Consider the following 15,910-nt stretch of genomic DNA (forward strand, 5'->3'; position numbering starts at 1 on the left):
TTTTATGTTAAATTACAACTCTGTGTAAATTGTAATACAACCATTTTCTTGTAATGAATGATGATATTATATCTTTTGTGTTGTGATAATTAAATTAAAAAAAAAATTATTATCAAATGAACAACCCTAGTTTTGTATATCTTACCATCACATGAAAAATGTCTTTTTGGGTATTATTCAAAAGAATAGGACTACTTTACAGAATTATTTATAGATTATGCAAATGACAGAGTGATGCAATTTGGTTGAGTCAAGGACACTTGAATTTTTTTTTTTTTTCTTTTCTGATAACGGGTGTTCGGGTCAGTTTGTGCGTACTTCAACTAATCTTTAAGCCCATTGAATACCCCATAAGTCTAATGTTTCAAGTAACACAGAAATGTGGTAGGTGACTCTAAGGTGGTTTGAACCAAAAAAATCAACAAAGGGAGTAAACCTTTTGACCACCAGGTCAACCCCTTGCGGTTATGACACTTGAATTCCTTATAGCCAAACATGAAACAATAAAGATTTGCTCATAACTCAATCTTATAAATTTATTCTCACAACTTTGTCATGTCAGCTCAGAATTGGTTACCTCGCAATTGAGTAAGTGTGACCCATAGCGAGTAGACCAAACTCATTTACGAACTAACTAATTGTGAGTTATCACGTCAAGGTTGTGAGAGAAAGTTAGTGAGATTTGGTTGTAAGTGTAGTATCACCTCAACATGAAAATAAAAAACCACTTTGTTTTAATTTGATTTTTTTATTATTAAAGATATTAATAAAGCATTTTATTAATTGTATATTGAAAATCTACTTTTATTATTTTTGAAAAATCTAATGGGGGCTTCCTCATCTTTATTTTCATAATAATATCTTCATGAAATGACTAAAACCTGAAAAATATAATATTAATAATAATAATATAGTCAATTTAATAAAATACAAAATATTAAAAATTGAAAAAATAAATTTATAACATAATTAGATTCGAATAAAGGTGGAAAATTAACCCGCCCGGTTCGACTCGGCTCAACTTGTGGCGGGTTAATACAAATTGCAGGCTAGGCCTAACCCGACCAGCCAACAAGGCCTGCCTCTTTAGCTAGAAGGGTTAGCCCAACCTGGCCCGCCAACCATAACTCGATGGGTTTTTGTGCGGGCTAGCCTGAAATTTAAAAAAAAAATTAAATTTTTTCTTTTGTGCAATTTTTTAGCTAATTTTTAAAATATCAATAATTCAATTAAATTAATTTTTTTATTAACATTTCAAATATTAATTCAATTTTAATACAATTAAATTGTAATATAAGAAAAATTAGATTTATTCATTTATCAAAAAATAAGAAATTATAATAATTATTGCTCGTTAAAAACCTTACCTAGAAAAACGCAATTGGGACAAAAACTTGGTAAGGAAAAAAGAGTGCAAATTACAAAGTTACAATTTACAAAACAACTAATTTTTCATCTGTATCATCTAAATTACAAAATTAAAATTATTATATTAAAGTATCGTCGACAACCTCATATTGATCCTGATGGCGTGACTGTTCCCAATCTCGAAGACATGTGAGGACTTCAATTAATTTTGGTGAAAGTTTAGTCCTTTTGTCATTTAAAATTCTTCCACTTACACTAAATGTTTGTTCGGATGAGACAAGAATAAAGAAAACATCTAAGGCAAGTCTTGATAATATCGGAAAAATACATTTTCTGGTTTTCTAATATTATAAGACATCGAAATTGGCTTTTTGTTGTGGATCTGCTAGTAGCACGTCGGGGGTTTCCAAATATTGGTGAAACTCATTACTCTATAGCTGCATAAAGGACAGTATATTCGTTCTTGATGCTTCTGAAGAGGAGGCTATGTTCCAGGTTCAGGTCCTCTTCGGCCTATTAAGTACACTCCAAGAGTCGAAGTTTTCATTTGTGTTTTCTGATGCTACTTCCTTAGGTATTTCACCTCTTTGCTGGTTACCATATCTGCTTTCATATTGCAAATATACCTTTGCAAGACACTGGCTTATCTCTCCTAGTTGATTGACATATGCTTTGTCTCGTAAATTTTCACTTAACGTGTTTAAACCATTTTCTAAATCTGCTAATTTAATTATAGGATCAAATATGGCAGCTAAACAAAAAAGAAAAGGAATGAGTTTCCAATATTTTTAAATTTTTATTTCATTGCCTCCATTGGTCCCGCTAATCTTTCATTGTTTTTTTTTTTTTTAATAAATCTAAATTTTTTATAATTGTATGTATTATCAATGGACTAGTAGGATAATATACATCAAAAAGTTTTAAAGTGGATTGATAAAAAAAATTTAGAAAAAAATGAAATTTTTGAGTTATATGTCAATCACTGTCTATCAAATAATGAGGGCCCTTATTATTTGCTACAAATTAAGTAATGAAATTTGCATAAGGTAAACATGAATCAAGCATTAAATAAGTACTATTCCATCTAACATGCATGTCTAATGCAAAAGTTTTAGGAGACACATTTGATTTTATATAAGCATCTTGAAATTCAATATTTCTGCTATTACTACTAGTAATCCAAGCTAAACAATCCCTAATTCTATCAATATTATTTCTAATTTTTTTCAAATTACTTTTCACAATTAAATTAATAATGTGACATGCACAACGTTGATGAAAAAACTTCAAAATGTCATAAAAAGGAAAATTTGTATTAAAAAAAATCTATAGCTCTACTGTTAGCACTTGCATTATCTAAAGTCAAACTTATCACTTTGTGAACAATATAACAATTTTATGATCCATATCCATTAATCTAAATCTCAATAAAAATTTATTTAATTTACATTCGTTATCAAAAAAATAATTAGTCACATAAATATAGTTTGTTTAGCTCTACCGCTCCAAATATTGGCGGTTAGAACCACACTAATATGACAACTATGTATTTTATTTTTTAATTTTAATTTCATTTTCCCAAATAATTTTATTAAATCATTTCTAGTTGCAGTTTTAAAATAATTTTTAAATCATAGAAAAATGAATTTTTAATAAATCTTTCAAAATATTTATCTTAAGTCATATTAATAGGTTAATAAGTTGTAGCAATATATAAAACTAATTATTCTCTATATATATCGGAATTATAACGCCAAGTAGTACCCATATTAGTTATTTGAGTTTAATTAATTTCTCTATTTCCAAGTTGATTCATATGTTTAGTAGCATGCCTTTTTAAAGTACTAATACCATTACCTGCGTCAGTTTTATAAATATTTTCACAATACTTGCATCTTGCTTTCTTCACTTGTACTCTATTTTTTGTATTGTAAAACTTTTCGAAATGTACCAAAACGTCTAATGTGTGCTTGTCGTCAGTTTTGACTGTAGTTAATGAACTCGCTTCTACTTGAGATGGAGTTGGACGAGGAAGACGATTACGAGGATAACTTTTAGAACCACCGAGAGTTGTAGCAACATGGGGAGGAAGGGGGGAATATTATGAGGTGTATCGGATTTTGAGAATAGGAAAGTGAGACTATTTGAATTTACTACATTTACGTTAGTAAATTTAGGGGGACTAGAATAATTTTCTTCATCATCGAAATTGATGAGATGAAAATATCTATTCATTCTAGTTAAAAAAAATGGATATAAAAGAAATAAATAATTAAAGAAGGAGGATTGGAATTTAGAAATATGAATTAAAAATTACAAAAACTAATAAAAATTAAAATGAGAGTAAATTGACAACAAAGAGATTGAGAGATTTCAATAGAGAAAATGAGAGAATTTGGGATGTGAGGAAATACGAGAGTTTAGGGCTTATTTATAGAAAAAAAAGGGGGAAAGAAAATGACAAAAAAGACCCCTCTAACTGCTATAAAATGACTATATTTAAAAGGTAAAATGAGTTTTTGTCTAAAAAAATATTTAATTTTTTTTTGTCCAACCCAAGTTGGACGGGTTTTAAAAAAAAAACTGTCGGGTCGCTGGGTTGGCCTATAAAGGCCCAACCCACTGGTGGGGAATACTCGGCCCACCTTTTATACCGCCGGGTTGAAGCGGGCCGGATTACGCCTAAGCCGGCCCATTTGGTCCACCATTCGAAATATAAATTATTTAAACAAATGTTTAATATTTTCGTATAAACTATCAGTGTCAAAGAAAATGGAAAGAAAGCATGGCAAGGACTTTAAGCCGGTCCATCTTCTTAAATTCCCCAGTTAATCGTTCCTCTATTTCTCTTCTGAATCGCTCCAATCCTAATCTTACATTCCCAAAATACCCTTCTAATCTCTCCAAAATTTCCAACTTCCCGCTCGCTCATTCATCAATGGACGCCCCTCCTGAAGGTTATCGAAGAAATGTCGGAATCTGTCTCATTAATTCTTCCAAAAAGGTTTAATAATCATCTCTATGGCGGAATTCTCAATTATGTGTGTTTATTTTCTCTCTCTATTTATTTAATAATAATATGATGTTCATTTGGTGTAAAAAATTTCAGATTTTTGCTGCTTCAAGACTCGATATACCCGATTCCTGGCAAATGCCCCAGGTAAGTTTTCACTAGACGGTCATTTTATGATACTGAAATTAAAACTATTGGATAAGTATGAAGTTGTTTGGGTTTAGGTACGCATACTTGAGTTTTCCTGGAAAACATATAGATTTTTAGCTACCTTGGAAGAAATGTGGCTGTGGGTTCAAGTCCAAATCATCAGTTATTACTTTTGAGAAATTGTAAAATATCTGGGTATGTGTCTTTAGCAACTCTTGGATTGACATAAGAGGGCAGTGCCAATTCAACTGCTGCCAAGGATCGGATAAAGCGGTGGTGTATCGATACTGAATGTTATTACTTGTTACTAGGGTATAAATTTTGAGTGTTAATACAATCTTGCCTAATACTGGAAAGGCACTAAGTGAAATCTCGGTGACGGTTTTGGAACCAGGTTTCTGGAAACATTGAAAGTTTTAATTGTAGAATAATGCTAGCTTTACTGCCCCTTCCTACTCCTTTCTCTTACTCACTCATGTGGTAGGTGGGTGTAAGAAGAGAGAGAAGGGAGTAAGAAGGGAGATTAACATGAGTGAGTAAGAGAAAGGAGTAAGAAGGGGGAGTAAGGCTAGCATTACTCTTAATTGTAATGTTATATTCCACGTAATGTGGCATTCCAAATTACAAGTGTAATGTTTGATATTTCCAAACTAGGTTTCCAGTGACATTACTGAAATTTGGTGATGTTTTTGATTTGGTATGAACATATTAAAAAAACATTTTTAACAGCAAGTTATAAGAAATTTTGGACTGTGTGTAGTGAATTACTCCAATTATTTGGTAAATGTGTAATTGTATCAAGTCATAGTTACGTTACCAACATATGTTCCTTAATTCATTTTACAATTTATGGATCATGGATGTTTTTATGTTGATAAAATGGAGAGTGAACCTTTGAGGGTCATTACTTATAGCTGTATTTTTTAGCAGTTTCATACACACTTAAACAGATCCTGATCTTGGATTTATTGTAAGAGAGCTAGATTTTGCTGTATATTAAAGTTGAATTCAAGCTGGTAACGGTGTCTTCAGTTTTCCTTTTGGACAATGCACTGCTTTTATATTACATCTGGTGGCATCTCAATACTACTTAACTTGTTGAACAGGGTGGCATTGATGAGGGTGAAGATCCAAAAGTTGCAGCCATTCGAGAATTAAGAGAAGAAACTGGAATCAGCTCAGCAGAAGTTCTTGCTGAGGTTTGGCTTTACTTATTGTTCTTTCTCGTTCATTATAGCTTTCAGGGCAGCTTGATTAAATATTTGCAAAGATTTTCAATATTATTTCATAAACATTCTTATGTTTAGTGTAAATATGCTCACCTAACAAGATTGTCAAATTCCTTGAATGCTGCCCTCTCTTAATAATTATCTGACTTAAAATTTACTATTGAAATTTTCGTTTTGTCCTTATTTTCTTGAAGTGATCAAAGTTGACTATTTAGTCTTCATGTTTTGTTGCAATTATGGACTAAAAAAACATGTGAAAAAACAATGTTTAGACAATTTTTCTATTAAGAGATAAATATAAATAGAATGTTTTAAGAAATAAATGACAGGTCAATGTTATTAAGAGAAAACCATTGAACAAAAGCAACTCCTTATTCTTTTCAATCTGTAATTCTTGTGATGATGTTTGGTCAAAGCTGTCTTGCTGTTGTTTTTCTGTTACTTTATTTCATAAATGTGCATTTAATGGTCAAGCTATGTCAAATAGTAACTTAAATGATTTGAGAGAATTTGTAGGGAAGTGTTTTAACGGATTTCAGAACCTCAGGGTGGTCTAACAGAATTTTGAAACATGTTGTAGTGGACTGTATTTAAGAACTGGAGGGCTGTTTGCAAATAGATAGATGTTTACCATTCAATCCCTAATTGAAATTTTGGTTTTGACTCTATTGACTATAATTTTGTGGTTTTTACGATAGATCATGCAATTGCTCTATTGCCATGGATGCAGGTTTACTGCTGTGTTACTTAAGTATGTCTATCTGTTTGCTTCTTTTATCACTGTTTTTATGCAGTTTAATAATGGTGCAAGTTTTAATGTTGTCAATTTTCTGATTTAGGTGCATATTACATCATTTGTTGTTTCATTTTCTTCGTCTACACAATATCTGGAATTCAACCAACCATTCTACTTTATCATTGGCAGTTTGTTTATGTGCTTTGATTGTGATACCTTCAGATCCTGATATCTTTCATTTTATTTTAATTCCTCCTGGATTTCCTGAATTTAACTTTCGTTCTTTATCAATGCATTTTTTTTTTTTTTTTTTTTTTTTTTTTTTTTTTTGTTTTGGCCAAAATTAAATATGTGATCCTCTAACGTGTTCAATTCTAAAGATCATAGTAAACCCTTCTGCCCCAAAGTTATACATATGGCTCTCTATGTTCTATGCGTGTTTGTGTGCCTGGAAAATTAGTGCCACCTATGTTAGTTGAGGCTTGTGACAATTGTGTATTTGTTAGTGGTCTTGCATATTGTATTAAGTTAATAATTTTTGCCAATTGCTAATTCAAATATTTCAAATATGAATGCAGACACCTCATTGGTTGACTTATGATTTCCCTCCTGACGTCAGGGAAAAACTTAAACATCAATGGGGATCTGACTGGAAAGGTCAAGCACAGAAGTGGTAGGTAACTTGGTTTGGCCCTTAGTGTGTTATAATACTGGTTGGACCAGAAACATGGCCATATTGGAAGGTAGACTTAAAAAGACGAAATTACTACCTACTTTTCAAGTGCCTTTCATTTACTAGAAGAAAGATTGAGGAAGTGACATATAACATTGTACTGCTTCATATTCGCTGCCTAGCCCAGCTTTTAATTGGCAGACTCATTTAACATGGTGCTGTTTTTTTATCGGTAACATATGCAAACTAGGCTCTGTTCATTAGTTTAGGTTGGGAATATTAGAAAGTAGAAATAAGTGGATTTGTGCCTATACTTTTCATGATTATTTTTGGCAGAGGTTAATATGCAGCTTATTGATGAGACCAACAACACATTAGTGTATGGGGGGAAAATAAAGGCGTAAAAAGGGATGAGGGACTAATTGTCAGGCTGTATGCGTGAGTGTGTAGGCGGTATTAGGTTTATGAGAAGTGACGTGCAAGTGATGAATTGTAGTTGTAGATGAACTGTTATGCTTTTCTTCTGTTATGCTGAATTGTAGTTGTAGATGAACTGTTATGTTTTCTTCTGTTATGCTGAATTGTAGTTGTAGATAACTGTTATTGGAGTAGTGTTGTCACAGAGTTGCTATTCTATATATAAATTGAGGTTATTCAGTATTGCTTGTGTTCTTTAATTGTTTTGAAGTGATTAAACTGTTCTGGTGTGACTGGAATTTCTGGGTTATTGACTATTGAGTTTCAGAGTGGTTTGGTGGTTGTTTGTGAGTGATCTTTTGCAGGTGAGTTTTGGCTCTTTTCTAACACTTACCTATTTCTGCCTTAGCTTCCTTGAATCGATGATGTTTTTTAATTTTAACGTGCCATCCAGTCTACATTTCTTTTATTTTCATTTTATATGTACAAATGCAAAAATACAGGTTTCTTCTTAAGTTCACTGGGAAGGAGGAAGAGATCAATCTTCTGGGTGATGGGAATGAAAAACCCGAGTTCGGGCAGTGGTCATGGATGTCACCTGAACAAGTAATTGAGCAAGTCAGTATACCTTTCCCCGCATTAGTTTTTACAAGAACAAGTTTTAATTTTTTCCTTGTGTTGATCTCTAAAGCTTCGGTTTCTTTGCAGGCCGTTGATTTCAAGAAGCCTGTTTACAAGGAAGTTTTTACAGTTTTCACTCCTTATCTTCAATAATATTATGTGTAAAGTTTTTTGCAATGCTATTATCATTTCATACATGGTCATAATAATTTACAGAACCATGACTTTTTGCCGTGTAATGTGTATATTGGATATCACCCGCATTTTACAACTTGTAACGAATAATGATATGATATCCTTGTGATTCACCGAACGAATAAAACAACGAAAAAAATTAACTTTGTAATGATTTTTTATCTTTTCATGCTTGTCATCCAAAGATGTAGAGAATGCAGGATTTTTTTACTCCAAATTTCAATTGCTTGTTTAACTTAATCGAAAGATGTTTACAGTTTTCTCTTTTCTTTTTTCTGCATGATATGTTTTATTAAAATAATTGGCAAGCAAAGAATTTTAATTGAGTATTTTGTTCGCATTCTATGTCACAATTAAAATTGAGTAAACCGAAAGTGACATTTTTAACCTACAGACTTTAAAAATATTACTTTTTCATCTAAATTACACATTTTAATGAGACTTTTCCACCTCTCGCCCATAGTGATAGATTCTGGTATCTTTGCGATCCTAAACCATCTTCATTCTTTTCCCCGATCATCACTCATCAAAACCTCTCAAACCTTACTTCTGTTGACCTCATTAATCGTCGGCAATCGAGCAATTACAGTTTCGCAGCCACTTGGTAACTTTCTATCACCAAAAAATTCACCGGCCTCTCCTCTTCAAAAGCTCTAACAGTATATAACAAGTTTGCTTTTCGTTTGCTGTCGAATTGGAAAGTGTGTTTTTTTAGATAAAAAAGTGGTATTTTAAAAGTCTGTAGGTAAGAAAGTGTTACTAAACCATTATTTGGGTGGGAAAAAGTTAATATTTGATATTACAATTATAATGTTCTTTGCTAAAAATCTCATGTTCTATGTTACAAATCAAGTGATTTTTCAACATAAAACATAAAGAATGAGCACGAAGTGCTATATAAATATAAGCACTCAAACTGTTCTCAAATTAAGTCATTTTTTTTTCACCGATGTAATTCATCTGATTCATGTTGTCTTAACATAATCTATGATAATATACCTGACAAAAATGCTAGAATCTACATGATACAATCAATATATCAACCAAATCACATTTGCAAGCAGCTTGGGAAGCAACTCTACCAACCTAATATACAAGCCACATATAGTCTTGAGTTTTGTACAAGTTGCTAAACAAAAAGTTTTAAGTAACAAAATTGATTAAAAATTTACTCTCTATGCTTCCTCGTCAAGGAAATTGTATATATGATCTCTGACAATCCCCGCAACAATCTCAGGAGAAAACCTTCTGATCATGTCCTCTCTCGCCTTTCTCCCTTTGGCATTGGCTTCACCAACATTACTCGTCACTTGTCTCATAAGAGTTTTCAGCTTATCAACAGACGGTTCTGCCCAAAGATGCCCTTTAAATGGCCCTTCCGTTACTTCACTCATTCTATCAACTTGCAACGGATAGCTGTTCTCCTCCGTCAAATACTCAGTCGGTCCAGACCAGTTCGTTGCAATGACCGGCAAAGACATTGCCATTGCTTCGACAAGAGGCCTTCCCCACCCTTCTCCTCTTGATGATAGAACAAACGCATCAGCTGCCTTATAAACACGTGGCAAAACAAGCTGAGCAATGTGGTTATCAATCACATATATTGGAGCCCAACCCTCAACTGGTTTTGCCATATCAGAATCCCTTACAAACTTATCAATCTTGCTACCAAAATTTTTATCAGAATGATATGCATTTGTTAGCAAATACAAAGCAACCCCATCAGCGTTAGAAAATTCTTCCAAGTATGCTTTCAACAACACATCCCATCCTTTCCTATACTCCCACTTAAACACACTTAAGAACACAAACTCCTTAGCACTCGAATCCGTTTCTCTTGTACCTAAAACCAATTTTCCTTTTGAGGCAAGATCTAATGGCTCATACTTAAGGGGATCAAAGAAATTAACATCAATAGGCTGCACAATTTTTACAACCTTAGAAGGATCAACCCCACTTTGTACAAAAGTAGAAACATGAAAATCAGTAGGAACCCAAACAAAATCCATCCGATTACACCGCTTTACATGCTCAAGATTCACCCTATCAGTTTCAAACATTGTTCTACCAATTACCAACTTGAAATCTTTGTAACCAGTTGGTGGACAAGGAAGGGTTTGAAACAATGGTGGGTACCAAGCACCAGGCTCACTATGACAAACAACAATAGTTTCATTCATCAGACATTCTGTATTATAAAGCTCAAACGCCAATTTCTTGACATCTTGAGGCAAGCCCTCCCAGAATTCTAAAGATTCTAAATCACCATGTTGGTCAATAGCCAATCTAAACCTAGGGTTCTTCACATGTTCCTTAAGGGCTAATATATAAGACCAAGATTCTGAACTATACCCACCACCTGAAAGAAATGGAGCCATCCATAGAACACAATGAGATGGCTTGGAAATGAGATTTGGATCATTTGGCTTCTGGGTTCGGTGAAAAAACCCTAAAAGTGATTGAAAAAAAGGGGGGTGTAGAATGAAGTGTGATTTAAAGGGGGGGATTTTGTAAAAGCTAGTTTTGGTGAAAGTGAAAGAGATTGCAAGCAAGAGAATGAGAATGGATGATGAATATAAGATGAATAACGGTTTGAACTTTGAGGTAAAAGAGTGAAATTGATTGGTTTGTTGTGGTGGGTTTTCATGGCTGGTCATTATAATGAATGAATCTAAGAGACAGCAGGTTTAAAATGTATAACGAAGACAAATAAATAGTAAGTCTTTGAAAAAACTGAAAAATGAAGATAAAACTTTGATGAAGAAGAAGGGAGGAGGAAGAGGGAGAACCAGAAATGCAAATTTTGTTGGAGGTGACAGTTGAAGATTGAAGGAGCCCGATGCTAGGTGTCTTGGTCTTGAACTCTTGATATAAGTCCGTAGAGTTGTTTTCAAGTGGAACTGGAAAGAGAAATATATAGAAAAAAATAATAATAAGGAAATTAGTTTAGCATATACAATAAAACCTCTCAACATGATACTCCATATATCGATAAACTTTACGTGATTATTAAAAAATTATATTCCTAATTTATGATAGTTATAAATAAGAATAAACTTTATAGTGTAATAAATTATAATATTTTTAATTCTCATCTTAAGAAAAGTTGCCTCCACATAATATTAATTATCTGTATATTGTAAAAAAATATATGTTATTTTACATTAAAGTTTTAAGATGAAATAAAAATATTTATCTAAAGTTGTTTAGGACAATGATTTGTTTTTTAGGTGTTATCACATCTTTTAACTTGCAGGTACATTACTCCCTAGCATTGACATTTTTTTGTTGAAATTAAAATATTTCTAACTTCTCAAACATGTTTAGAGCTTCTTAGTAAGAAACTTTTTGTATTTCCATACTATCAACCTTATTATTATTTCATTTCTCTTCTTGTCTAATTGTAGCAATGATTTATTCTTTAGTTAAAGCATATATGACTTGTTACTTATATGGATGATTAAGGAAGATATTAATATCTATTCAATTAGTATAGTGAAGTTGCCGAATCTGATCACTCAATTCTACACTGACTCTTTGATTCTCCTCATCCACTTCATTCATAATTTGTAATTTATCAACATCGGAGGTCCTAATTTTGCAATGCTTAAAACAATTGGCAATTGTCTGTGGCTTCACATTAATTGACCATGCAGTAACTGCATTTACAATTCCATCAAGGATATTTATCTTTGTTGATTCCAAGACACGATCTTCTATTCGTTTCAAAAGTAGGTAATTGAAAGGCTGAATTGAAACCCTAATACTATTAAAACATAAATTGAAATCCTAATATTGTATTATTAAAACATGAATTATGAAATAAGAAATTTTTGTAACTACACCTCTATTAAGTTGTAACCTCCTTATAGTATTAAAATTAGTTAGTCCCACCATTATGACTATAGAGAGGTTTTACTGTATATATATATATATATAAAGGTGAATACCATATAAGTTTATCGATACGTGTCATATTTTAAAAGCTTTAAAATTATTCCATTTTGACACATTGGATTAACAAACCAATCAAATTGCTCTATTTTGACACGTTAGGTTGATATTTATTACTCCATCTATAATTATTAATTAATTAAAAAAATAGGATCTGTATTAATAATTAATAATAATAATAATACAAGTGAATTATATTAGCATTCTAAAGGTCTAACCATAATGACACATTGGATTTGTGATTGTTATGTGGTTAAATTTTATTAGTGATGATGTAGACAATATTAATTGCTGCATTGGTATTCCAAAGTCTAAATAAATAGACATAAAGATTGAATTACATAGGTGCATTGCACTGTTAGTAAAAGCATACATGTTTATTAATAATTATATAGGTGCATTGTATTGACATTGCAAACTTTTATTCGTATTCAATTTGTATTTAATTGTGTTGGAATTCAAAAAGTCTAAATAAGAGGTTATAAAAAGGGCGTATGTTCAATTATATATTATTGCAATATGTTAGTTGGTGTCAACAATACGTCTAGTATTTTGTTAATTGTTTATAGGTCATGTTAGTTTGTGTCAATAATATGTTTGATCTTCATGATTTTGTTAATCGATGATTTTTTATTTATTTATGTTTTTGTTGTTGTTTATAGGTCAAAGATTCATGAATTGGCATAGAATAAAGGAAGGATGTCTGATTGACATTGTCAAATGAGTTCTTATTTTGATTTGTTCTTCTGAACTGTAAGTATATCTTCTAACTATTTTAATACGAAATTGTAAGTATATCTCCTAACTATTTTAACGATTATTATTTGGTTGAATGATTGTTTTTGTTCGGTCAATCTATTTGAATGATTAATTATGTTAGTCCTGCCGAACGGTAAGTGTATTCCTTAACAATTTTAATATGAAGATTAATTAACTTTTATTGATTTCGTTTTCAGGTAATAGTTGTTATACGAATGATGTAACGCCCCACTTGAGGTACGTAGTTAAGATTTGCTGTATTGTTTGAATGTTTATTGTTCTACCCTCAATTGAGTTTGTATGTTGTTATTTTTTGTTGGTTGGCCCTTGGTTGAATGTATGAGTTGAGTTGATGGAGTGTTTGCCTTGAAATTGGTTGAAACTTGGAGAATTTCTAAATTACAGTCTTCCCCGTGGCGACGCCAACTCTGTAATTTTTCGCTGGGGCAACGGAACTTTCTTCGCCGCAGCGACGAGACGGCAGAAAAGTTTATTGAGGTTTCTAGAGAATTCTCCATAGGGGTAAAATGACCTTTCTACCCCTAATTAGCAGGAAAAGTGGGGAGTAAAATGTAAGGAAATTTCATGGAGAATGTGTTGTAGTCGGGGGTGTGATTGTAAGGAATAAAAAGAGAATGATGGAATTTCCAAGAAAGAGTAAGGGCAGAATGGGAATGATGGTATGTAAGTTGAGTTAAAAAGCGTAAGCCCTTCATTCTTCATCATCTCCACCGCCATTTTCATTGCCTAATTTCTCTCAATTCTCCACCCAATCTTCCAAGATTTTCTAAGGACTTTTGGGGTAGTTTTTAGTAGAGATTTAATCTAAAGCATCCTAAGGTAAGGATTCTTGCTTTAGATGAGAATTTTGCTTATAATTTGTGGAAGTCTTATGTTGTTATTGTTTAAAGTTGTAGAGAGAAGACAAGACAACAAGGGGAAGGAAAAGTGCTAGAGAAGTTATTTACCCACAAGGTAAGTAAATCCAACCTAAGTTGAGATTTAAGAATTCATTTGAGATTTAAGAATTCATTTGAGTAGAGATTTGTGTATGTATGTGTATGAATTATACTTGTTGAGAAATTGAGATGAGATGAGATGAGTAGTTATTTATGATTATTGAATATGTTTGAGTATGAGAAGTGTTGAGCTTCTATGATGTTGAGTTGGGTTGATAGAAGTTGGAGAGAGTTTTGAACAAACCCTATGGGAGTAAGTTTATTTAACAGGAATTTAGAGAGTATGAGGGAGTTTCTCCCATTTGTGGGTGATTAAAGAGAGGAGAAGAGTTATAGTTAAAGTAGAGTTTTATATGCACATGAGTTGTATGATGAAATGCTTGAGAAAGGCATGAGTAAGAGTAGAGAACCTTAATTATTGCTACATGGCATAATTGCATTTCATGAGTGCATTAATGAGAATGAATCATCCATATGCATTAATTATGCATTAGAGAAAGAGTAGAGTACTTTGAGTGTGAGCTTCTCTAAAAGAAAAGAGAAAAAAGAGTAGAGTAGGTTATGCGATGGGGAACCCGTGAGTAATGGGTAGAGTATTCTCGCATGTACGCCGCAAAGAGAAAGAGCGGCTTGAGTATGAGAGAGAAAAATGGTGTAGCCCATGAGAGTGCATGCGGATGAGGGCTATACTGAGAGTACCCGAGAGAGAGATTATACACTCACATGGCCAAGGGTTCCGAATCCATGCATAACCGAGTCCGATCGGCTGGGAATGACTAAAAGTCACGGAGAGCGGGAGCGAGTCCCGGCCGTGCCTCCAGTAAGATGGGGCCGTGACTTACAGAAGAGAGTTAGTAGAAAGAGAAAACAGAGAGAAACATAGAAGAGAGAGTAAATGAGAGTTGTAAGGAAAGAATTAGAGTGATAGAGTTACGGGGATAAATGAGTAGAGGGTTTACTTACTGAGCATTATTTGTGCTCACTCTGTTATCTTTCTATATTTTTACAGGATCTAGGTGAGGACATGGTCGGATGGATGTTGGCACACGAGGAGGAATGGCTACACTGTCCACATAGTTTTTGATAGTTTTTGTACATGACACTAACTTTTTGTAAAGAATGTATATGTTTAATAAAATAAAAATTATGGGCCCAACTATTTATGTTAATATACATGTATTTTATTATGTATATTTTACGAGCATATGAATAGAAAGCAGTTATTACAAAGAAATGATTTTCTCTTAACAATCTTAACATAAAGATCAATTAAATTTTGTTATGTTTATTTTCAAGGAAGCATTCATGTACTTTACTAATATCAAATTGAGGATGATCCTATTGTCAGCCAAATTATGAGTATGTGTCATATCTACATTAGTAGAAACAGTTCATTTGTGTTGAATATGTTTTCTGTATAAACATTCGTGTATTTAAAATTGTTATATGAATGATTAACTGTTTATGTCCTGCTGATGTGCGAGTCTATATGTTAAATGAATTAATTTTGGCTAATTCCGTTTTTAAACTTAATAAGTATTATTTGAAATATTTCTTATCAGTTTTAATATGATAATCCCTTAAATTTGGGTCAAGTAAACCATTCATTTTATCATCACACGCATTTTGGTTTCCACTGAACAATAAGTAGTAAATTGACTATAACTTACTCAAAAAAAATCTAATTGATGAAAGGATTGAATCTTTAGAAACTAGACATACAGTGCTTTAATTTGATATATTATATGCTTAATTTGGATAATTATAGCCTCACTACTGAACCATTCCTTTCATCATCACACACATTTTGGCTTCCACTGAACAGTCAGTAGTAAA

The 15,910-nt window shown here is 32.4% G+C and overlaps 2 protein-coding genes across 2 annotated transcripts; one reads left to right on the forward strand and one right to left on the reverse strand.

Annotated features, from left to right (window-relative positions):
* Positions 1 to 4,135: 4,135 nt before the first annotated feature.
* Positions 4,136 to 8,508, forward strand: LOC116105738 (nudix hydrolase 26, chloroplastic-like). Its single transcript, XM_031392150.1, has 6 exons — positions 4,136 to 4,372; positions 4,478 to 4,528; positions 5,638 to 5,730; positions 7,075 to 7,169; positions 8,090 to 8,204; positions 8,295 to 8,508. The coding sequence occupies exons 1-6, from the start codon at positions 4,154 to 4,156 to the stop codon at positions 8,358 to 8,360; spliced, it is 639 nt and encodes a 212-aa protein (XP_031248010.1). The 5' UTR covers positions 4,136 to 4,153; the 3' UTR covers positions 8,361 to 8,508.
* An 844-nt stretch (positions 8,509 to 9,352) lies between these two features.
* LOC116105740 lies at positions 9,353 to 11,272 on the reverse strand. Its single transcript, XM_031392153.1, has one exon. It carries the CDS (start codon positions 11,057 to 11,059, stop codon positions 9,578 to 9,580), a length of 1,482 nt encoding a protein of 493 aa, XP_031248013.1. The 5' UTR covers positions 11,060 to 11,272; the 3' UTR covers positions 9,353 to 9,577.
* Between the last annotated feature and the right edge of the window lie 4,638 nt (positions 11,273 to 15,910).

This window comes from Pistacia vera, unplaced genomic scaffold (genome assembly GCF_008641045.1).
Source record: "Pistacia vera cultivar Batoury unplaced genomic scaffold, PisVer_v2 Contig503, whole genome shotgun sequence".
Classification (NCBI taxonomy): Eukaryota; Viridiplantae; Streptophyta; class Magnoliopsida; order Sapindales; family Anacardiaceae; genus Pistacia; species Pistacia vera.

What these genes read in the sequence shown, in the direction of transcription:
- LOC116105738 (XM_031392150.1), top strand. Translation starts at nt 4,154, where the DNA reads ATGGCAAGGACTTTAAGCCGGTCCATCTTCTTAAATTCCCCAGTTAAT. An exon ending in AAAGGTCAAGCACAGAAGTG is followed by an intron (nt 7,170 to 8,089) that starts GTAGGTAACTTG and finishes GCAAAAATACAG; the next exon opens with GTTTCTTCTTAAGTTCACTG. An exon ending in CTGAACAAGTAATTGAGCAA is followed by an intron (nt 8,205 to 8,294) that starts GTCAGTATACCT and finishes GTTTCTTTGCAG; the next exon opens with GCCGTTGATTTCAAGAAGCC.
- LOC116105740 (XM_031392153.1), bottom strand. Translation starts at nt 11,059, where the DNA reads ATGACCAGCCATGAAAACCCACCACAACAAACCAATCAATTTCACTCT.